The sequence below is a fragment of the Hyperolius riggenbachi genome, chromosome 8, assembly GCF_040937935.1.
Source record: "Hyperolius riggenbachi isolate aHypRig1 chromosome 8, aHypRig1.pri, whole genome shotgun sequence".
NCBI lineage: Eukaryota > Metazoa > Chordata > Amphibia > Anura > Hyperoliidae > Hyperolius > Hyperolius riggenbachi.
This window is the reverse complement of record NC_090653.1, coordinates 45,167,409-45,192,658: the sequence shown is the minus strand read 5'-3', so window position 1 is coordinate 45,192,658 and position 25,250 is coordinate 45,167,409. Positions and strand designations below refer to the sequence as shown.

Below are 25,250 nucleotides of genomic sequence, written 5' to 3'. Positions count from 1 at the left end.
TTAGAAGCCCCGGGTAAGTTCAGCTCATCCCCCCCCCCCCCCACACAGTGTCCCTTTAAGATTGGTTTATTGACATTCAAATCCTTGCACAATCTGGGCCCTTGTTTGGTCTGACATTTATGAACACCTATTCCTTCTGTAAGACAGCCCACCCTGCAACTATGTATTACAGAATTGAGACTACATAGGCACATGCGAATATTGTCACCCATCGGGGATTGGGAAACAAATTCGGGGAATGCTGCTGTGCAGTAGGGATGGTCAGAAATGCCGATTATTGATTCTGCGGATTTCTGACCAGTTTCTGATTTCCGAGTTCGGATTTCCAATTTCTGGGTAGTGTTTTTTTGGTCATTTTTTGCATTCTCTAATTAGCCAAATACCTCCGAGTTGTTTCTGCATTTTCTGATTAGTCCAATGCTTCAGAAATTCTGTGATTAGGCTAAAATTACCGAGTTGTGGTAAAATCCGATTTCCGAGTCCCGATCCTTACTGTACGGACACATCTGAGCCTTGAGGCTAGCAATGTGATCTGTTGCTATAAAGGAAGGGGGGGGGGGGTGGAGTGACAGCAGGCGAATAAGTAGCTTCAATCAGTCAGCCAACGACCCCCCCATGTCAAAGCCATATCAACTGTCTGCCGTTGTACACACATAACGATCGTCGGCTGAAACTGTTGTTATTGGTCGTTTCAGCCAACAGTTATCGCATGTGTGTATGTAGCTTAAAGAGAACCTGAACTGAGTAAAATTATTTAAATTAAACACATGACGTAGCTGCAAACGAAAATTACATACTAACCTCACCGTCAGTTCCTCTCAGAAGCTCACCATTTTCTTCTTACAGTGATCCCTTCCAGTTCTGACAATGTTTTGTCAGAACTGAAATATACCAGTTGCTGTCAGTTATATATCAGTTGCTGTCAGTTACAACTGAATGTGCAAGGTAATGTCCATGTTTCCTATGGCTCAAGTGGGCGATATAACAGTTTTTACAGTGTGCTGACCAGTAAGCTGTTATGGGGTAATGGCCATTTTTAAAATGGAGGATGGAGAATTCCATTGATCACAGTGGATAAACAGGACGTAGGAGAGGAGAAAGAGATTGATAAGCGGACTACATGGGAGGTAAGTATGACCTGTGTTCGTTTATTTTGACTTCTTATTTTCAGTTCAGGTTCTCTTTAACCATTTCAGCCCGCTGGGATTTTTCACCTTATGCATCAGAGCAATTTTCACCTCCCATTCATTCGCCAATAACTTTATCACTACGTATCACAATTTATTGATCTATATCTTGTTTTTTCCGCCACTAATTAGGCTTTTTTTGGGTGGTACATTTTGTTAAGAATTATTTTTTTATAAATGCATTTTAACAGGATTAATAAGAAAAAATGGTAAAAATTCATGATTTCTCAGTTTTCGGCCATCAGCTTTAAAATAATCCATGCCACCATAATTAAAACCTATGTATTTTATTTGCCTGTTTGTCTCGGTTATGACACCATTCAAATTTTGTCCCTATCACAATGTATGGTGCCAATATTTTATTTAGAAATAAAGGTGCATTTTTTCCGTTTTGCGTCCATCACTATTTACAAGCTTATAATTTAAAAAATGTTCCTTCAAATGCTTATTTAAAAAGTTCAGACCCTTAGGTAACTATTTATGTCTTTTTTTTATTGTAATTTTTTTTTCCATTAAAAATTTTATTTGGGTAATATTTTGTTGTGGGAAATAAACAGTTAATTTTTAATGTTATTATATGTGTAAATTGTTATGTAAAAAATATGTAGATGTAGTTTTACTATTTGGCCACAAGATGGCCACCTTGAATTTTTTTTCCCTCCTTGTGCTTCTTGCTAAGCAGAAGCACAAGGGGGATGCAGACATTTTTACAGGCAGAAATACTGAAGCCTCTTGTAAGAGAGCTTCGGTTTTTCTGCGGGGGAAAGGGATCGGTGATCGGAAACCATGTTCCCTTTCACTGATCCCAGGGCTACCGGGGGACACCACGATCGCACCGAAGCGCGGCACCGCAGCAGAGCAGCCGCCCGGACGTGAGCTTCACGTCCGGGCGGCAGAAATAGCTAAAGAGGTTTGCTGTTTGCACCAGAGATGCCTGCACACCTTTGTCATACTCACTGTATCGAGGTATGGGAGATGTGAACCTTATTGTCTTTGACACCAATTTCTGTGAAGCCATAATGAGATGAAATGTCTTCTAGAACCGTGTCTGCCTTCTCATGAGCTGAGGCTGTCAAGATCCATTTACCTAATGACTAAAAATAGACAACATACAATAGAGAAACAAAAGTTTGCTTTCTTAAAACAGAAATAATTTGCGATAATCCAAGTTGGAGTGAGCTCGAGATGTCTCCCAGGCAACACTGCTGAATATATGCAAATTAACCATCGTACCCTTAGAAGCTAAACACACCTCCAGAACCGCTGGAATGCAATGATGTGTCAGCTTGTTAATTTGTACAGAGCCATAATAATCCAACATGCATACAGACTGTTTCGGATTGTTTGATCCTCATCAGTGAATGGCATGGATTAATTTGGCTCTATGCAGTAGGGCTTGTAACACCGAGAGGTACAGACTAACCAGCAAGCTCATGGTGACCCAGAACTCATTGGAGTGTGTAAGGGACTACAATGGTCCTAAAAGTCCCCTTACTAAGATGTTAAGAAAAATACAATAGAAAATACAATAGAGAGAGAGAGATACATTTCTAGCTCTGATATACACACAGAGAAACGCATACACACAAACACAGAAACCCACACATGAAAAAAACCCACACACAAACAGGTGTGCACACAAACGTGCAGAGGCACAAACAAATAAACCCATGTGTGTGCGGATACACACAAATACGTGGACACATGCAGATTTGGCCACAATAACAGCAAAAACACAATTTGGCAGTACCCGCTGCATAGCATACCTCCCAACTTTTTGAGATAAGAAAGAGGGACACTTAAGCCACACTCTGTCACACTCCTAATCACGCCTCTGGCACACCCCTAGTAACGACCCCCTCAACACACCCCTACTCATACATACCATAAATATCTCATAAGAAAAATATGTTGTTTTATAACAACTCACTAGTTATTTCTATTCTAGTTCATTTTCCTTCATATCAACATATGACAATTAAAAATAAATCAATTTAAAGGATTGAATAAAGTTTACAGTCAATAAAACACATTTTCAGATTTTCAGTAGAAAAATACATATATTTACATAGATCTGTACATAAGTCCTTAAAGAGGGACAAAATTAAGGAGGAAAGAAGGACAGAGGGACTGGGTTCCCAAAGAAGGACTGTCCCTCCAAAAGAGGGACAGTTGGGAGCTATGTACAAAGGGAGAACACGATTACATCATGGAGGCAGTGTGTGTGTGTGTGTGTGTGTGTGTGTGTGTGTGTGTGTGTGTGTGTGTGTGTGTGTGTGTGTGTATACGTGTGTGTGTGTGTGTGTGTGTGTGTGTGTGTGTGTGTGTGTGTGTGTGTGTGTGTGTGTGTGTGTGTGTGTGTGTGTGTGTCTGTGTGTGTGTGCGTGCGTGCGTGTGTGTGTGTGTGTGTGTGTGTGTGTGTGTGTGTGTGTGTGTGTGTGTGTGTGTGTGGTGTGTGTGTGTGTGTGTCTGTGTGTGTGTGCGTGCGTGTGTGCGTGTCTGTGCGTGTGTGCGTGTGTGTGTGGTGTGTGTGTGTGTGTGTGTGTGTGTGTGTGGTGTGTGTGTGTGGTGTGTGTGTGTGTGTGTGGTGTGTGTGTGTGGTGTGTGTGTGTGTGTGGTGTGTGTGTGTGTGTGTGTGTGTGTGTGTGTGTGTGTGTGTGTGTGTGTGTGTGTGTGTGTGTGTGTGTGGTGTGTGTGTGTGTGTGTGTGTGTGTGTGTGTGTGTGTGTGTGTGTGTGTGTGTGTGTGTGTGTGTGTGTGTGTGTGTGTGTGTGTGTGTGTGTGTGTGTGTGTATGCATGCGTAATCCCACAAGGTGCAGGAAAAGATAGGGTGTCAACACCTCTGCTCTTCTGCTGTTCTTCTCTGCATGTGTGGAGTGGGGATCAGAAGGCAAAGGGAGTCGGGGGTATTGGTGCATGCACATGCAATTGTGGGAGGTAGAATGAATAACAGCACATGAATTTGGGGATAAGGTGGCTGTACATTTTATGCAGGGGGTGGAGGAATTAGATGGCTGTAATTACCCTAAATCATAATGCAACATTTCCTGAAATATAATGAATTCATTTTGAAACGTAATCTGGAACCGTAATTTTGCGTAATTTTGTGCTGATTAGCGGTTAATACCAAAGCTATTGTCACCAAAATTGCTACATATGTTCAGGAGAAGAGTGTGAACAAGTAAAAAAAAAGACCTTCTAGAATTTGAGAAAAGGGATTTTAAATATGCAAGAAGGAAAAATGGGTTTTAAACCCAGAAAAATGACAATTTAACAAACATTTTTCCTTTTTTGCATTTTTAAAATCCATTTTCTCAAAAACGACAGTCTTTTTGAAAAAAAAACTTTTTTGACTTTTTTCCACAATTCTTTTTAGCAGTTTGATAAGAGAGTGCATGGGGGCTTTGCTGTTACAGTAATCAGAAAAATTACATGAAATTAGGAATGTGTAACGCAAACTCAACTGAATGTGCAAATCGTAATTACGTATAACCGTAATTGCAAAAATGTGTGCACATTTTTGCGTAATTGTAATTAGCAGATTATGTGGCATTGGATGTCACTGCATGGATGTGGGGAAAGGGGAGGGGGGTCTCCAGAGGTCAGGTCAAAATTATGTGGGAAGGGCATGATTTTAAGTCGCACCCCTGAATATAGGGTCAGTGTGTGTGTGGTCACTGCCAGCTTAGTAGCACTTACTTTTCGGAAGTTAATGGGGACCATCTGCTCCAGCTTCCCAACACAGCTCTCCGCTTCTGAAAAATATAGATACACAACTTTGATAGAATAATAAACAAACACAACACCAAGGAATATTGAGCTTTATCTATCTATATATATATATAAAATCGGATGTATGTATGTGTGTGTGTGTGTGTGTGTGTGTGTGTGTGTGTGTGTGTGTGTGTGTGTGTGTGTGTATGTGTGTGTGTGTGTGTGTATGTGTGTGTGTGTGTGTGCCGCGATCACTCGAAAACGGCTTGACTGATTTGAACGAAACTTGGCATACAGATCCCTTACTACCTGGGATGATATGTTCTGGGGGTCTCGCGTCCCCCCCTGCACACCTGGGCGGAGCTACAAACAGCAAGTCAGATTTCACCCATTCATGTCAATGGAAAAAATGGAAAAGGCTGCCATTCTCACAGTAATCAAGCCAGAGTCCCCACACTTGGCAAAGTTGGTCACTTGGTGACAAAGGTTACAAATCCAGAAAAAGTGGGCGGAGCATAAAAGAGCCAATCAAAATTTGCCTGTTGATTTTCAAGGGGAATATTTACATTGCTGCCATTCTTACACTGTTAATGGTACAAGCCACAAACCTGGTACAGTTAGTCATTGGGTCACTGGAGTTCAAATTCAGAAAATATGTTTCATTTCACTGGGAAAATACAAATTATTGATGCCAAGGACCCCAAAGTTAATAAACTTGGTCATTGAGTCTCTGTGTGTTAAAGTTACAAAAAGTGGGTGGAGTCTAAACCAAATTTCATTGGGAAAATATAAACTGCAGCTCTTCTTACACTGTTAATGGCAGGGTTCTCAAACTTTGCCCAGATGGTCACTGGGTGACTGAGAATAATATTCAGGGAAGTGGGTGGAGCCTATAATAGCCAATCAAAATTCACCTGTTGATTTTCAAGGTGAATATTTGAATTGCTGCCATTTTTATACTGTTAATAGCAGATGCCTCAAACCTGCTACAGTTGGTCATTGGGTGACTGGGGTTCAAATGCTGGAGAGGGGCGGATCCACAAACAGCCAATTTGATTTGTTTAATTTCTATGGGAATATAAAAATTATTGATGACAAAGACCCCAAAGCTCACAAACTTGGTCATTGAGTTTGGATGTTTGGATGTTTGTTACTCAAGCACGCAACAATGGCTAAACGGATTTTAATGAAATTTAGCACATGTACACATAGTACACTACCTGGAATAACATATAGGATACTTTTTATCCCCATAACCAAAAAGTGGGCGGAGACAAAAACAAATTGCACTGGGAAAATGTAAACTGCAGCCATTCTTACACTGTTTAATGGCGGGGTTCTCAAACGTTGCACAGTTCGTCACTCGGTGACTGGGATTAATATTCAGGAAAAGTGGGTGGAGCCTACAACAGCTAATCAAAATTCACCTATTGATTTTCAAGGGAAATATTTACTTGCTGCCATTCTGGCACTGTTAATGGCACAAGCCTCAAACCTGGTACAGTTGGTCATTGGGTGACTGGGGTTCAAATTCAGAAAAGGGGATGGAACCACAAACAGCCAATCAGATTTGTTTAATTTCAATGCAAATTATTGATGCCAAAGACCGCAAAGCTCACAAACTTGGTAATTGAGTGTTTGTGTGTTAAAGTGGGTGGAGCCAACACCAGCCAAATACATACACGGGCAACGCCGGGCCATCAGCTGGCAATAATATAATTTTTGATTCAATTGTCACATATTTATTTGTTTACTTTATCATATTTTCATGATAATATATTTATACAGATCCCTCTCAGGCTCAATACGTGTATTTCCGTGGCCTTCTTTTTTATTATGATACATGGTTGTCAGTATTACTTATAATACAATTAAAAGTTATTGTATATTAATACAAATAGATCGACTTTTTGTCACCCAACTTGGGGTGTAAAGTGGGGGGTCGGCTTATCTGCGGGGGGTATATATATGAGAGTGATGTGTGTGGGGGTCTCCCATTTGCATAGCATGTTGCAGTATGTATAGCCACCTGTCCTCACTCCTGCTTGCTTCCTCGAGGGTCCCTGCAGCTTGTGAACTGGTCACTAGAGAGCCAGGCTTCCTGCGATCACAGGAAAGTGTGACCTGGAGCATTGCAAGTTGTACGGGACATTAGAGGAAGCAAGCCGGAGCCAGGACAGGCAGTTATAAATACTGAAGCATGCTTGAACGCACAAGTCGGGCATGCTACAAATCGCCACTCTGCAAGGGAGACAATAGCGGCATGTTGCAGGGTCGGCCAATTGGCAGGCCATAGCTTTTGGCATATTTTTTAGGTGAACAGTGGCACAGACACCCTTCTTGATGCCTAACCCTCCCCATCTCCCCCCACACATACACCCTACCTAACGCCCTGCCCTCCCCCCCCCCCCCCCCACACACACACACCTTTCCTAATGCCTAATCCTAACTGTTCCCTAAACAGACACTTTTCCTGGCGCCTAACCCCTAACTGTCCCCACTGCACAAACAGCATACTTGATGCCTAAACTTCGCCCCCATACCTGACCTTAACCACCTCCCGCCCCAATCACCGCAACAAAAGAAAATCAAAAAACCGTGGGCACCCAAATGTTCCCTCAGTACCGCTATTTCAATGGGGGCCTATGGTGGCGCCAAAACATCTGCTGCTACTGTGTCCCACATTTCCTACTTCACTTCTGCCATTCGCTTACTCATGATCACATGACTGATGTGAGTCACGTGATCTGGAGCCAGAGAATGCCAGCAGAGAGTCTGCGGCTGTGACACATGGAGGAGACTTGCAGCCCTAGAGCAGGTCAAATATTACACCACTCCCTGTGCTACTCTGCATGGTGGGAGGAGATGGCAGGGACGGTTTGTGTGTGTGGGGGGTATGTTAAATATATGCTACGTTTTTGCAGGGGCCACCATATATGTTAGTTACTCCCTGCACTGGGGCGCTGCACATCGTATAAAAGCAGGATCGCAATGCAATGGAGGGAAAATGTTGCATTGTGCATTTCGAATCCCAGCCAGGGCACTATCTGCACAGAATTTGTATGTTCTCCCCATGTCTGCACGGGTTTCCTCCAGGTACTCCGGTTTCCCCCACATCCCAAAAACATACAGATAACCTAAGTGGCTTCCCCATATTGGCCCTAGACTACATACACTACACGATACATACATAGACATTTGACTATGGTGGGGGTTAGATTGTGAGCCCCTCTGAGGGATAGTAAAAGAGAATCTGAAGCCTCAAAAAAAAATGTTTTTTGTTTGCTATTCTGTCATATCTGAAACGCTGCATTCCCGTGGCTGAACGCTCACTTAACCCTCTCGAAATCCCCGGGGGGAGATTTGGGGATTGTCTCCCGCATAGAAGCAGAGCTTTGTGCAGTAGCTCTGCCTCTACTCGCGTAAATCTGCGCGGATCTCCGCCCCTCTCAGTCTTCTTTCACTGAGAGGGGCGGGGAGAGGCGGCGACCAGCGCAGATTGACGCAAATGGAGGCAGAGCTACAGCGCTAAGCTCTGCCTCCCCTTGGCAGCAAAATCCATGACTTTGAAAGTGGTGGATTTTTCCCCCAGGATTTCGGGGGGATTAAGTGAGCGTTCAGCCGCAGGGATGCAGTGTTTCAGGTATGACACTAATTCTTAAGAGGAATAGGAAATAAAAACAGGGGGTTTTATTAGGCTTCAGAGTCTCTTTAAGTGACTAGACTATACTCTTTACAGAGCTGTGGAAGATGTTGGCAGTATATAAATACTTAATAATCATAATGATACTGTACATAAAACGTATGCTTAACTGTAAATGCACATTCTGCCATATGGCACTGCTAATGCACCAATGCGGATGTACCATTACAGTCAGAGCCGGATCATCCACCAGGCATCATAGGCAGCTGCCTGGGGCCTAGTGGGTGTCGAGGGCCCCACCTTCTCTGGCCTATCTTTATTCAGCTTACCAAAAAGACCACAAGGGGGGAGTCAAATCAAATACTTTGCCTTGGGCCCTATTACATCCTAATCTATTTCTGATTACAATATGATCATATTGCAATTATATCACCTGATGCAATACAACATGACAGTGTGAAAGTGGCCTCATAACTACAAGTGTGTCATTAACCACAACGGAACTGATACTTGTGATTTCCTTCCATTGTAAGAAGCCATCGCTGTACTTTCATCTGATTCACGTGTGAAGTGGCTCTTAGACCACATAACAAATGCAAGAGCAACAATGGTATTTTTCCTGTTCCTCTTTTGTGTTGGCCGTTTGCCATTGTTCTAGGCTATTCTTCTCTCGAGTAATGAAACATCCCTGGAAGATCTCAGTGACTCGGGCCAAGGCTGTCTAACACTTGGTAATAAATTATGACTCCGCACTTACACTATGTCCTTCCATTAGTACGGTCTGGCAAGTGGCAACATGGTTGTCTGATGCAGCCAATATAGAAATGAAATGAACAAAAGCAGCTCTAAACAAAGGCTTTTAAAGGGAACCTGAAGCGAAGAAAATTATTTAAAATAAACACATGACGTAGCTGCAAATGATTATTACATATTCACCTCACCATCAGTTCCTCTCAGAAGCTCATCATTTTCTTCTTACAGTGATCCCTTCCAGTTCTAACAATTTTTTGTCAGAACTGAAATATACCAGTTGCTGTCAGTTATATATCAGCAGCGGTCAGTTACAACTGGATGTGCAAGGTAATGTCCATGTTTCCCTATGGCTCAAGTGGGTGATGACAGTTTAACAGTGTGCTGACCAGGAAGCTGTGATGGGGTAATGGCCATTTTTAAAATGGAGGACGGAGAAATCATTTGATCACAGTGGACAACTGGGACACAGTAGGGGAGAAAGAGATTGAGTAGTAGACTACACAGGAGGTAAGTATGACCGGTGTATGGTTATTTTCAGTTCAGGTTCTCTTTAAAGCAGATGTGAGATGAAAAACTAACTATGACAAGTAACTTGTCTATGTATCTTATCGATAGTTTAGATAGTTTACACAGCAAATCTAGCTGCAAACAGCTTCAACTGTTTATGATTATTTATTCCTGTGATACAATGAGAGTGGCCATGTTTTGTTTGTCACGTTACACAAAGGCAAGCTGCTCTGCATCTCCAGCCCTCAGCCTGTGAAAACTTCACTCCCCTCTCCTCCTCTCTCCTCCCCTCTGCCTCTGAAATCTCTGGCTAGTAACCTCCTCCTCCTCCTGCCCAGACTGAGCTCGGATCCACTTTAAAGTTGAAGGAAGAAGAAGAAGTCGGCACTAGATGATGGTTGTGCAACCAATGGGGGGTTATCGGTGACAAATTGTGCCTCCATACAACAAGATGGTCTCTGATGAAGCGAGCTAGGCTCGCAAAACGGCTGTCAGACCGCTGATCTATTGCAAGTGTCTGTTTGGCTGGGGGATGCAATAAAGTGGTGAATCTCTACTTATGTGGTGGGAAGCAGTAAAAAAGGGCGCCGGGAGCTGGTGGACAAAAAGGGCGCCGCCATTCACTCCCATAATAAATATCGTTTGATGGGCGCTGAACAGGAAAAAAGGGCGCGGAGATTATTAACGTTTTATAACTGCGCCCGGAGATTATTAACGTTTTATAACTGCGCCCGTGACAAATCACCTTTACAAATATATTAAACATATCTTAATGTATTTAACTAAAACGTTGTTTAAAATTTACTCACTGTTTATAAAACATTTACTAATGTTTTACTACAGTTATTTTTCATTGTTACAAACAATATTTACAGATTTTATTACATGAAGAAACGATAAATGAATGTTATACACAATATTATACAATTATAATGATTATACATATATTATTGTTTTTTAACAAACGCAATTTATAAGTTTCACTTTCAAAACAGATTATCGTTTTCACAATTTACGATCTCATACACATTATTTAATGTTTTTTTATTTGTAAAACATTATTGTAAATGGTATACAACACAATATTTTTTATAAACGTTATTGCCACTTATCGTTTACACCCCACGCCCTTTTTTCCCCGACGCCCTTTTTGCATGTACGCCATTTGGTGCCCGGAGTCTCTCCTCCTGCTGCAATTTCTAAAAAAAGGCTGTCTTACTCCACCCTTTTAAAGGGAGCCTAAAGTGAGAGGCATAAGGAGCCCGAAACAGTAAAAAAGGGGCGCATGTGGCAAGTGGACTATTTGGGCCCCGCCATAGGCGACAATGTTAACTATTGGTATTTGGTAAATAGCGGGCGCTTGAACAGCGTCAGTTATATATTGGGCACTGCTGACGCACAAATAACGATATTTTTAGGAGCTTATAGTGGAGGCCGATAATATGTGGGGGTGTTTTTTCATCATGGATGTGATGTGGTCATCGAAGCGCAGTACTGGCACTACTGGAGATAGGTCCTTAGGTAGCTAGAGTGTGTGGGAGTGGGTTTAGGCAGGTAGTGTGAGTGGTTGTGTGTGGGGGGGTGGTTAAGGGTTAGGAATTAGGTAGACAGTGTGTGTGTGGGGGGGGGGGAAGAGTTTAGGTATTGGATAGGTAGTGTGTGCGGGGTGGGGGTTTAGGTTTAGGCATTAGGTAGGTATTGTGTGCGGGATCGGGGTTCAGATTTAGGCATTAGGTAGATAGTGTGCGGGGGGGGCGGGAGTTTAGGTATTGGGTAGGTAGTGTGGGGGGGGGGAGTTTAGGTTTAGGCATTAGGCAGGTAGTGTGTGCAGGGTGGGAGTTTAGGTTTAGGCATTAGGTAGGTAGTGTGTGCCGGGTGGGGGTTTAGGCATTAGGTAGGTAGTGTGTGCGGGTGGGGGCTTAAATTTAGGCATTAGGTAGGTAGTGTGTGCAGGGGAGGTGGGGGGGAGTTTAGGCATTAGGCAGGTAGTGTGTTGTGGGGGGGGGGGAGGGGAGAGAGAGTTTAGGAATTAGGTAGGTCGTGTGCGGCGTGGGGGTTTAGGTTTAGGCATTAGGTAGGTAGTGTGTGTGGGGGTGGGGGTTAAGGGTTAGGTAGGTAGTGTGTGTGGGGGGGGAGTTTAGGTATTGGGTAGCTAGTGGGGGGGGGGGTTAGGTTTAGGCATTAGGCAGGTAGTGTGTACCGGGTGGGGGTTTAGGCATTAGGTAGGTAGTGTGTCCGGGGTGGGGGCTTAAATTTAGGTATTAGGCAGGTAGTGTGTGCGGGGGAGGTGGGGGGAGTTTAGGCATTAGGCAGGTAGTGTGTGCGGGGGAGGTGGGGGGAGTTTAGGCATTAGGCAGGTAGTGTGTTGCGGGGGGGGAGAGTTTAAGAATTAGGTAGGTCGTGTGCGGCGTGGGGGTTTAGGTTTAGGCATTAGGTAGGTAGTGTGTGTGGGGGCGGGGGTTAAGGGTTAGGTAGGTAGTGTGTATGGGGGAGTTTTGGTTTAGGTGCAGGAGGTGCAGGAGGGGGCGGAAGTTTAGGTTTAGGCATTAGGTAGGTAGTGTGTGTGTGTGTTTGGCGGAAGTTAAGGGTTATGCGTTGGGTAGGTAGATTGTGCGGGGAGTAGAGGGTTTAAGGTTTAGGCGTCGGGAGGAAGGGTCCTGTGTGAGAGTAGAGTTAGGTTTGGCCATAGTAAAATATCGGTATTTAATACCGATATTTTACTCTTGGCATTTAGTGGGTGCCCAAATTTCCAGCCGCCTTTATTTGTCGGATGCTACGTAGGCTGTCATCATCTTTCCTTTGCGATCAGCCATTCATACTCTTACACATCAGGCAACTGATTACACACAAAGGGGTTCCATAAAACCTAAATATACAGCAAGTCACGTACCATCATTCTGCAGTGCACTAGTCCTCGGCACATAGTAATTGTAAGTCGTTTCAAAGCACACGGCCTGGGTCTTAAATCTATCGACTGTGGCCTGTTCTACATCTGGACTTCTTGCTGCAAGACGAAAAAAAAATGCCAAGCTTATTTGTGCTCAAACGCTTTAAGAACTTTAGTCACAGATGTACGTTTTTGGCTATCATTTAAAGGGCACACCCACCCAAAATGCATATTTTCATTTTTGGTAGGCACAGGCTTATTGAAAGGCTTATTGAAAGGTGTCTCCAGGCATAAAGCGAAAGCACAACCTGATGTAAATTTTATGCACATCGTATGCAAATATGTGCAGCAGAGAAGTAATTTAATTGGTCCAATTCCAAGCTACATAGGGATAGTAGATAGTAATGATCGTAATGTGCTAGTTACGATTTTTTTTTTTAAATCCCACGTAATTTATGATTACAATCGTAATGGAAAAAATCATAATGATGTAAAAATTACTCCGGAATTTTGCATAATCACGACTATACACGAATTGTTTGTAATTTCAAACTTTTTTGTAACTACATTTTCGTAATTACAAAAAGTTTCGTAATTACAAGTAACTTTTTAGGATGAATTTTCGTGTAAAACACAAAATTGTGATTTCATGTTACCCGTAGTTTTGTGTCATTTTCTTGTTTTACAAGAAATTATAAATTTGCTATTATTCAGGGTGGAGTGAGCATATGATATCTCCCACAAGGCATCACTGCTGAATATGCAAATCATCCCTTTGTTGTCCCTGAAAGCTAGCCACACCACCTACATACCTGGGGCTTCCTCCACCCCCATCAGCCTGGATCACTCCCACGCCGCCTTTCTCCGCTGCCTCTGTCCGCCAGTACCAGGTCCCGTCTTTACGGCCAGTTGAGCCAGTCAATGCAAGCACAGTGCGCTTCCTCCGTACTGCGCAGGCGCATGCGTACAGAGCCAGAGGGTGCCCCTGTGCATGCGAACTGGCCACGTCCGGCAGAAGTCACGGGACCCGATACCGGCGATAGAGGCAGCGAAGGACGGCGGAGTGGGAGCGATTCAAGCTTATGGGGCTGGAGGAAGCCCCAGGTATGTATAACATCTATTTCCATTTTTAACATACGTTCGTCTCTGGTTCCCTATAAGCCAAGCTCCAGGATTTTCATGATTCTTACAAGGGAACTAAAGATGAGCAGGCAAAAGTCTCAACACGATGCTGATACCATTGCTGAGGAATGTTGGCTCATGCTGACATAATGGCAGCTCTATATTGGGTCAGATTGGATAGTGGTGTTTACAAGCTTTGAAGTGATCTTTTGACTTTGTTCCACAAATGAGGACAAACAGGATTGAGGTCAGTGGACTGAGCTTAACCTGCTTCCATGGCCAGCTCAGTCCACTGACCTCAATCCTATTGAGCACAGGTTTGAGCATGCTCAGTAGACATTTTTTCACTCTAATTTTTGCATTAATAGTGAAAGATGCCTACTGAGCATTTCCGTGGGACATTAATGCACAACTTCCAAGAGAAAATCCTAAAATGTAAAAATAAATTATCAACGAAAAAATTGCAAGCTATTGTGAAACTATTTTTGCAAAGTCTCACTAACCATATTTAACCTCATGGTAAGGGCAAAAATATATTTACAATAAATTACGGCTTTGTATTTTCACAATGCAAACTCAGAATCCACGAAATTCTGAATGAATTCCAAATATTGATGCACAGATCTTAAACTGTACTCACACGCCAGATATAAGGTTTTCACTCCCTCTGTTTGGACTCCCAGGAGCAACAAGTCCTTCTCCGTGCGAAAAAACAAGACTGGATTGTTGTCTAGAAAAACACAATTTAGATGAAAACATAAAGAATTACATTTGTAAATAAAGCATTGTAGCTCATAGACAAAGTTTAAAAACATTGCGTACGTATTTCCGCTTAGTCGTAGTACCGCCATTTAAAGCTTCGCCCGCTACGCGTAGTTGACGTATGTATTGCGAAGTCAACTACTACACGTGCGGTAACGGCATCTATAGGGATCATTTCGCATGCGCAGAAATATTATTGCCCTTCTATACGTATACAATTCCGCATTGGAAGGTGGAATGTACGCATATATTAGTTCACCCATGCGCATATTTAGTGGATTATTGCGGAAATTTTTCCGCATAAGGGCATAAGCGTCCGCATACACTACGCTTCGCACTACGCTTAGCTTCCGTATTTTAATGCGTAGTCTACGAAATGCCAACGTAGCGAAGTTCCTGATTTCGAAACCGTAGTTTGCAAAGCATAATTGTGTAGAACTACGCGTAGTTCCAGCGTAGCGAAGTTGGCTGACTATGACCATCCCTACTTCCTATTACCTTAAATGGAGTCTAGAGCCTTTAGCACTGTGTTTGATGGACTTAAAAACAATAATTTTGACAAATTTTTTTCCCCAAAATTTTTCCGCTTGTTTATCGACTGTTTACGCATGTTTCTGCACTTTTTTTTACGCCATCTACTCGCATGTGTAAAACATGCAGAAAAATGTTAGTGAATGCGGGGAAAAAATGTGGAAATTACCGCTGGCAGTAATTTTCCTGGGGAAAAATCCATTAGCGCCTGTGTGATTGTGAACAGAGCCTAATCTTGTTTTTGAAGTGACTGATGTGTGTAGTGAATGCAGGAAACCAGAGACCTCTATATGCAATGCCATTAGTGCACCCCCACACCCCATTATATGGTGGGGTAGTAATGATGATCGTAATCCGCTAACTACAATTGTGCAAAATTTCACATACATTTTTGCCACTATGCTTATAAGTAATTACGATTTGTAAATTCAATTGATTTTGTAAAGGAGAATATTGGGTACAAGTCAAAAAAAGAACTTTTCAAAAAGACCTTGTAGTTTTTGAGAAAATCGATTTTTAAAAATGCTAACATATTTCAAAAACTTTAATGTTCTAATGCTGAAAACGATATTTATCGTCTATTAGCTACGGTCGCCCAAAAACTACCTGCTACCCTCTAATGGGCCTGTCTTGCATTTCCCCCCAAACTGCCGGTCATAGGTAAAAATAAGCATTGCTTCTCCATACCTGGTCTTATTGTGCTGCCAAATGTCAGTTCCAGGAGGGTGTTGTCGGATGGCCTGGTAAGGAAATGGATGCGTATGTTAGGAGAAGGTAAATGGCGATGCACGTGGATGGTTACGTTTGGTCATTCAAAGTAGGAAAAGTCTGAGCTTCTGTGCACTCCCCTCCATCTCTCTCTCTCTATCTCAGGGAGGGATCACACTAGCATTTGCGAGAATTGCAGACGATTCCTCACAAGTGTTTTGCTGCACATTAGTGCATTTTGAAAAGTATTTTAACCACTTGAGGACTGCAGTGTTAAACCTCCCCTAAAGACCAGGCTCATTATTGCTAAATTGGCCATTGCAGCTTTAAGGCAAAGCTGCAGGGCCGAACAAAACAGCACATGAGTGATCCCCCCTTTTCCCCCCACCAACAGAGCTCTCTGTTGGTGGGGTCTGATCGCTCCACAGTTGTTTATTTTTGTTTTTTATAAATATTTATTTTATTTTATTTTAATAAATTTTGCTATTTTTTTTATTTATCCTCCCCTGCTCCCTCCCTCCCTCTCCGTGCAAGCCAATCAGGGTGATCAGCTGTCATAGGCTTTAGCCTATGACAGTCGATCACTCCCCAGCCTCAGGATGGGACAACCGTGTCACACGGCTGTCCCAAGTACAGAGCTGCTGCCGATCGTATCGCTGTACATGTAAATAGATGGCGATCATGCCGTCTAACAGTCTCCCGAGTGGCGATTGCCGCTCGGAGACTGAAGAGGGGGTGGACTCCGCACAATCTCATGCAAATCAGAGCCCCAGGACTTGACGCCAATTTACGTTAGACGGTCCTGGGGCTGCCGCTGTGTCCACGCCCATTGGTGTGGGGCGGTCTTTAGGTAGTTAAAGTGTACCCGAGCCAAAGCTTGAGTACAAAATACGATATTTACTTAAAGAGAGGATTCCCTCTCTACTCTGATGTCCACCGTTGCTAAGCACGGCCCTGATATGATTAGCGACAAGGCATTGGCGCTAATCATATCATGGCCACGCAGCTCCTCTTCCTGCAGCATGGCCACGCAGTAACCATGTGAGCCTATCCATGCATGCACAGTAAACCAGAGCCAGGGACTCCGTGCTCCTGCACATGTGCGGGCAGGCTCACTCGGCTACTGCTCGGACGGGCTTGTGCAGCCACCCTGCAGGAAGAGAAGCGGAAAGAGAACCTAGGTCCTGACATCACACTGTGGGAGGGGTTTCACCACAATATCAGCCATACAGACCCCCTCTGATGATCTATTCAAATAATGGTAAAGATCTCTCATGGGCAAGGGGGTATCAGCTACTGATTGGGACAAAGTTCAGTCCTTGGTTACAGTTCCTCTTTGAGACGTCATTCAGATGGAAGGCTGGACTGCGTGCTCTTGTGGCAGTTCAGTGTCCCGTCTGCTGTTAACGAGAACCATCAGCTTCCTATAGGAAAGAGCATTAATCAGTCACATTATTCTGAATGTTTTTTATTATGTTTTATTTATTGCTTGATTGATTTTAACAAGCACCTTGGTTTAACCAGAACCCCTGAGCTGGCCAGAGTAAGGCTTTGATACATGAACAAAGTTCCCACCAAGCTCATGGTGAACCACCAGAACTCCTAGGAGTGTGTAAGGGGCTAAAAGGGACCAAAAAGCCTCCTTACTAAAAATGCTATGTAAAGCATAAGTTTTGCCTTCTTAAAACAGAAGGTATTTGCTATTATTCAGGGTGGAGTGAGCATATGATATCTCCCACAATGCATCACTGCTAAATATGCAAATCATCCCTTTGTTGTCCCTGAAAGCTAGCCACGCCTCCAGAACCACTGGAATGCAATGAGGTGCCAGCTTGTTAATTGTGCAGATGGCACGAATGGCAGCAGTGAGTGTTCTGCTGTGATGCAGCGTCCGGAAGAAGGAAAAAATTCAGGGCTGTGGAGTCGGAGTCGAGGAGTCGGAGCAATTTTGGGTACCCGGTGTTGGAGTTGGAGTCGGTGATTTCATAAACTGAGGAGTCGGAGTCGGGAGTCGGATGATTTTGTACAAAACCCACAGCCCTGGTAAGTATTAGACTAAGGAGTCGGAGTCAGAGCCATTTTGGGCACCCGGAGTCGAAGTCGGTGGTTTCATAAACTGAGGAGTCGGAAGATTTTTGTACTCACTCCACAGCCTTGAAAAAAATTACAGACACTCTGCATGGCGGGAGGAGGTGCAGGGATGGTTTTTGTGAGCGAACGGGGAGAGTTTTTTCTAATTGGCTGCACTTGCAGTTGGGGAGAAGGAGGAGGAGGGGCCCCAAAGCCTCCGGGACCCTCTGCAATGGCAGGGGTTGCAGGGGTGATTGTTACGCCCATGAATGGTAGGAACCAATGAAATTAGAAGGCAAAAACTCACGCGGTGATGATCTCCCGCAGTGTATAGTTGTCTCCATCCTTAGTGAACTCCAACCTCGCTGTATACAGGATTCTGACATCATAATGCCGATCGGCAGCACTGGAGGATTTAGCTATAAGATGCCAGGTGTTGACCTAATACAACCAGAGGACAAAGGAGAATGTGTAAGCAGCAAGTTGCTATTCAGCAGATGGAGTATATATTGTACAGTGAGCAGAAGGGTTGCAAGTCAAGATACAAATGATTTTTTTGAAGAAAAGGGAAATGGAAAGAGTCCACTATCCATGTTGACTGGTAAGTACAAAAACATGAAACAGAAACATTGGGGGCTGTCAAGGCTAGTTTATGATACGGATGAAGGTCTCTTAAGGGTGGGTTAGGGTTAGGCCAGGTAATATTGGTTAGGCACACAGGATGGTGTATTACTGAGGGATGTTTGTTTGTTATATGTTCCAAAGTGATCTTAGAGCCTGCACTGGGAGGAGCAGGCTGTGCGACCTCATAGCCTAGGCCAGTGATGGCTAACCTTGGCACTCCAGCTGTGGTGGAACTACAAGTCCCATGAGGTATTGCAATACTCTGACAGCTCTAAGCATAACTCGGGGAAACCGAGGCATGATGGGATTTGTAGTTTTGTCACAGCTGGAGTGCCAAGGTTAGCCATCACTGGCCTAGGCTAAACATCTCTAGAAGGGCTGGGTTACATACTAATATAAAACAATATATATACAGGAAGTGTTTCTGATGTTGAAACCAGGATAATTAATGTAATATGTCAGCACTTTCCGTATTTTCCACCGTATAAGACACACTTTTTCTCCCCCCAAAAATGGGGAAAAAACGTCCCTGCGTCTTGTATGGCAAAGGCAGGGAATCCCCAACTTACGAACACCCGCCAATATGAACCACCGACCCACCGTCATCAGGGATTCCCTGCCTGTGTGCCCACTGTGGCTGTCCCCCCCCCCCCCCCCCCCGCATCATTAATGATGCGTCATTAGAAGCCAGCACTAGAAAAGACGCACAGAGAGGCCGGATGTCTTCAATCACCGTGGGGATGATGGAGGAGGTAAGCCGCTGCTCACAGAAGTGGGGACCCAGCGAAACAAAGAGGAGGAGGTAGAGGCAAGCGGGGGGGGGGGTTTGGCAGCTACAGCGGGACACATGGAGGAGACTGGAGGGCACTTGGGGGAGAGGGAGAGGGAAGGACACATAGCGGTGACAGGAGGACACATAGGGGTGACAGGAGGACACTTTGGGAGACAGGAGGACACATGGGGGAGACAGGAGGACACCTGGGGAGACAGGAGGACACATGGGGGAGACAGGAGGACACATGGGGGAGACAGGAGGACACATGGGGGAGACAGGAGGACACATGGGGGAGACAGGAGGACACATGTGGGAGACAGGAGGACACATGGGGGAGACAGGAGGACACATGGTGATTACAGGAGGACACTTGGGGGTGACAGGAAAACACATGGGAGAGACATGGGGACACATCAGGATCACAGGAGGACACATGGGGGAGACATGGGGACATAGGAAGACACATGGGGGACACAGGAGGGCACCATTTGGGGGAGGTCATGTACAAGACTCCTGAAATATGGACAGACCACATTTAGTTTTATTTTAGTTTTAGCTTTTTTTCCCCTGGTTTTTGCCCTCTTAACCTAGGTGCGTCTTATTTTCCCAGAGCGTCTTATATGGTGAAAAATATGGTAATAAATAATAATAAAAATGTAGGTATGCAGATAATATATTCCCAGTTATCCAGAACTCAACTAACCGGCAATCTCAACCAACCAGCACAAATCTCCGGCAGTACTCATAGTGGTGAAGGCAACTTCTTAGGCCATCTGTGGACTCTGCTCTGCTTAAACACTGGGTTCCTCACTGCTCTTTCTTTTGATACATGTAAATTTACACTACCTATAGGTCTATACATTATCTGGCATTTAACCGCATTTCCCACACTCTGAACATATATTTTAACCCCTTTACCCCCACCCGTACGGATTTCTCCGTCCCTCTTTCCATCCTTTTACCACCAGGGACGGAGAAATCCGTACTTGCCGCGCTCCCGCCGCTGCCCGCTCGCTTATGCGTGCACTCCCGCTCGCATGCACGCCGCCGCCCGCTCGCCCGGAGAACAATGAATGGGAAAATCCATTCCCGTTCGTTGATCTAAGCCCCGCAATGATCCGCTGCTTCTACGAGAAGCAGCGATCATTGTGAAGAAAGAAAAAAAAGTTCCCAGCCTCTTTGTACTTCCTGCAAGCGTCCTTCCGGACGCTTGCAGGTCGCATAAACAAAATGTTACTGTGGCCATCTTGTGCCCAAATAGTAAAACTACACCCTAAAGCATTTTTCACATACAAATACATTACTTATACACAAAAAATTAACTCATTACCTCCCACACTCCCCATTTATTTATTTTTTGTAATAAAAAAAATTTAAAAAATTTACAATTAAAAAAATACATAAATAGTTACCTTAGGTACTGAACTTTTTAAATATTTATGTCAGGAGGGTACAACACTGTTACTTTATAAACTATGGGCTTGTAATTAGGGATGGACGCAAAACTGAAAAAAATGCACCTTTATTTCCAAATAAAATATTGGCGCCAAACATTGTGATAGTGACATAATTTAAACGGTTTTATAACCGGGACAAATGGGCAAATACATTTAATTACAGTAGCATGCATTATTTAAAAACTATAATGGCCAAAACCTGAAAAAGAATGAATTTTTTCCCACATTTTTCCTATTTTTCTCTTTAAAACATATTTAGAAAAAAATAATTCTTGGCATAATGTCCCACCTAAAGAAAGCCTAATTGGTGGCGAAAAAAACAAGATATAATTTATTTCATTGTGATAAGTAATGATAAAGTTATAGACGAATGAATGGAAGGAGCACTAAGAGGTGAAAATTGCTCTGGTGTTCAAGGGGTAAAACCCCTCAGTGGTGAAGTGGTTAAAATCAATTTTCTCTAAAACAACAAGGTCTTTTTGAAATAAATGTTTTTCTCCTTGTTCCCACTCTTCTCCTTCAACATATCCTGCAAATTTAGTGTTTCTACCATATACGGGGGCTTTGCATTTAACTGATAAAGCCGATTGGCGGCCTTTTCCCACACTCTGAACATAAACTTTAAAATAAGTTTTCTTTAAAACGACAAGGTCTTTTGAAATAAATGTTTTTTTTTCTCCTTGTTCCCACTCTTCTCCTTAACATATCCTGCAAATTTGGTGTTTCTATCATATACGGGGGCTTTGCTATTAACTGCTAAAGCTAGTTGGCAGCCTTTTCCCACACTCTGAACATAAACTTTAAAATCAGTTTTCTCTAAAACAAGGTCTTTTTGAAATAAATGTTTTTTTTCTCATTGTTTTGTACTCTTCTCCTTAACATATAATGCAAATTTGGGGTTTCTATCATATACGGGGGATTTGCTATTACCTGCTAAAGCCGGTTGGCAGCCATTTCCCACACTCTGAACATAAACTTTAAAATCACTTTTCTCTAAAACAAGGTATTTTTGAAATAAATGTTTTTTCTCCTTGTTCCCACTGTTTTCCTTAACATATCCTGCAAATTTGGGGTTTCTATCATATACAGGGGCTTTGCTATTAAGCACTGAATTCGCGGTCACTGACTTTAATGTTAAATGTGAATGCAAACTTTTAACAGGAAAGTTCACATTAAAAGTAAATGGGCAAACGGCGGAAGTTCATGGGGAACTGTTCTCTCAGCGAACTGCTCTGCCATCACTTCACTAGATTAATGTTAGTGCTAGTCCCCTGCTTAACCTTAACTGCAAGTAAAGGATTGCAGTTAAAGAGACTCTGTAACAAAATTTTCAGCCTTATTTCTTCAATCCTATAAATTCCTATACCTGTTCTAATGTGGTCTGGATTACTGCAGCCTTTCCTAGTTGCACATTGGCTGTATTATCTCTGTTATATAATCTAATCTTCTCTCCTCTGTCAGCTCTGTCGGGTTCAGGCAGTCAGTCTGGAATGTGCTGTGCTGCTTGTGATTGGATAGAAGCTATACACACCCTCTCCAGGCCCCCTGCACACTCTGTATGACTTACACACTGAGCTACTCTCAGCCAAATCCCTTGCTATGTCTTTTGTTTGTAAACACTGGATAAAACTGGCAATTACAAGCCACGATTGCAGCAGGGAGTGGCAGAAACAGCACAGAGGGGCCCAGGAGAACATAATGAATAGATTGGTATGCTTTTTATTGTAAGAATTTGATAGTACAGATTCTCTTTAAGGTTAGGCGGGGAGGGGTTAGGCATAGAGCAGAATGAAGGGATTAGGGTTAGGCTATGTAGCAGGATTGAGGAATTCTAGGGGGTATCACATGACCTTTACAAATAAGTATCCGCTGAAATAATCGCTATTGATACCTGCAGCCAAAATGACTGAGCCCAGTAGTATCGCATGTGCAGTAGAGAAGAAAATAGCGCTGGGCACCAAAACTATGCTTGCTAATTTATTCCAGGATCATACAGACATACAAAGTAGGGGGTAACAAAACGATCTAACAGCCGTTTCGCGGGATAAACGTTGCCCGCTTCCTCGGAGATCTCTGAGGAAGCGGGCAACGTTTATCCCGCGAAACGGCTGTTAGATCGTTTTGTTACCCCCTACTTTGTATGTCTGTATGATCCTGGAATAAATTAGCAAGCATAGTTTTGGTGCCCAGCGCTATTTTCTTCTCTACTGCACATGAATTAATACAGCTGAGAGCACATCACTGCTGAGCTCTTCCGGATCACCTTGCAAGTTAGCCACCATTGAGTGCCAGCTCTTCTTCCCTGCACTTCTTCCTGGGTAGTATCGCATATTTTATACGTACGCTGTGAAAACTCTTACTATTTAGTCTGAAATTACACAGCAATGTAATAATTAGATACAGAAATCAAGTGCTATAAAGGCAGACATTAAATGCACATGAACTGTCCTCAAGACAACTTATAATATCAACACAAACCTCCAAGTCAGCTGGCGGTGGATTCAGCACTTCAAAAACGCCATCACATGTCTGCGCTAAACACAAGGAGAGGCTAAATTACATGTGATATTTGAGAATTCCATAATATATGTTACTGCTTTATAAATCAATAATAGTAATATATGTTTAATCAGTAGAGGATTAGCAGCTGAAGACCCTACAGCATAGCTCCCACCTACATACCTCCCAACTTTTTGAGATAAAAAAGAGGGACCCTTAAGCCGCGCCCCTGCCACACCCCTAATAATGGATCAGGCACACCCCTAATCACTCCCCGGCCACACCTATAGTCAGGCATACCACAAAGTTTTCATGAGAAAAATATGTTGTTTTATAATTCCAACCAGACTGGTCCTTTCTATCCTGGTTCATTTTCCTTCATATTCACCTTTGAAAAATAGAAATATATCAATGTAAAGGATGGGAATAAAGTTTAGAGTCAACCAAACAAATTTTTTAGTTGAAAAATACATATATTTACATAGATTTGTGCAAGAGTCTCGAAAAAGATGTCCCTCTTGAGGTAGAAAGAGGTACAGAGGGACCAGGTTCCCAAAGAGGGGCCGTCCCTCCAAAAGAGGGACAGTTGGGAGCTATGCACCTGTTCCCCTTCCACCACCTCAGATCTGTATACAGCATCATATTTACATTCTGAGACTTGAGAGCCTATGGGCACCACATTTCTGGTGTCCTAAATTCCACCCTCCATCAAACCTGCAAATTCTGATGCAAATATGGGTTCCCCTGACAAAATGCACGGCAAGTGTGCTGGGTGCCTCCATTCCCTAGCCGGCCTGCCTGTGCTCACACCATCCTAGAGCTGTAGTGACTTTACCACCGTCAGAGCAAAGAGTAGCTTTTCTGCCCCTCTCTCCCAGATACTATGGGGCCCCCATATTTCAATGTTGGGTAATCTTTGGGACCCCAGATATCAAATCTAAGTTGTACTTTGGCCCCAGGTATTAGCAATGCTGCTACCCTCCTTTCCACCTATCACCTCCACCTGCAGAAGAGCATACCTCCCAACTTTTTGAGATGAGAAAGAGGGACACTTAAGCCACACCCCGGCCACATCCCCTGATCATGCCCTCGACACACCCCTAGTCACGCATTCAATAAAGATTTTATAAGAAAAATATGTTGTTTTATAATTCAAACCACACTGGTCCTTTCTATCCTGGTTCATTTTCCTTCATATTAACATTTTAAAATTAGTATTATATCAATTTAAAGGATGAAAATAAAGTTTAGAGTCAATGAAACACATTTTTAGTAGAGAAATATATATATTTACATAAAAAGAGGGAAAAAAAAACCTCATAGGCAACCACTGTAACGGCAGGTGGGGAGAACAAGCCTGTCCCCACTCAGGGTTAAGAAGTCGCTCTCTGTAGATGGGAAGAAATGTAGATCATTTTCCGCCCTTCCACCGAGGGTGGACTGAAAATAGATGCAGGTGAACAGAGTTGCCAAAAGAATAAAATAATATAATAAATGATTTAAAACATGGACATGGTAGCAGTGGAGACCTAGCCACTCCAAAGGACATTCAGACAAGTACGTGTTAAAGTATAACACAAAAACAATGTATTTATACACTCCAGAATATTAAAACGCGTTTCGCAGGGGTGACCCCACTTCCTCAGGGAGTTAAGATAGCATTCGCTATCCGGTTCTGTACTAAGCGCCTCTGTCTGAATGTCCTTTGGAGTGGCTAGGTCTCCACCGCTACCATGTCCATGTTTTAAACCTTTTATTATATTATTTTATTCTTTTGGCGCCTCTGTTCACCTGCATCACTCTCTTCCATAGCTCCCAATTGTCCCTCTTTGGGGACCCTGTCCCTCTGTCCCCCTTTCCTCCCCATTTGTCCCTCTTTCAGGACTGATGTACAGATTTGTGTAAATATCTGTATTTTCCTACTGGAAAAAAAAATATGTGTGGACTCTAAAGTTTATTCTCATACTTAAATTTGATATATTTATTGTCTTCAAATTATCTTTAAATGCTA

The 25,250-nt window shown here is 43.2% G+C and overlaps 1 protein-coding gene across 2 annotated transcripts in view; it reads right to left on the bottom strand.

Moving 5' to 3' along the window:
- Window positions 1-25,250, bottom strand: part of LOC137528783 (uncharacterized) — a 97,186-nt gene that overhangs the window by 44,417 nt on the left and 27,519 nt on the right. For both annotated transcript variants that reach the window (XM_068250358.1, XM_068250357.1), the window contains exons 6-12: window positions 23,219-23,274; window positions 18,192-18,325; window positions 15,794-15,846; window positions 14,454-14,543; window positions 12,695-12,808; window positions 4,887-4,942; window positions 2,145-2,281 (exon numbers count right to left, since the gene is read on the bottom strand). In XM_068250358.1, coding sequence (XP_068106459.1) covers window positions 2,145-2,281; window positions 4,887-4,942; window positions 12,695-12,808; window positions 14,454-14,543; window positions 15,794-15,846; window positions 18,192-18,325; window positions 23,219-23,274 — 640 coding nt within the window. The remainder of the gene's footprint in view (window positions 1-2,144; window positions 2,282-4,886; window positions 4,943-12,694; window positions 12,809-14,453; window positions 14,544-15,793; window positions 15,847-18,191; window positions 18,326-23,218; window positions 23,275-25,250) is intronic.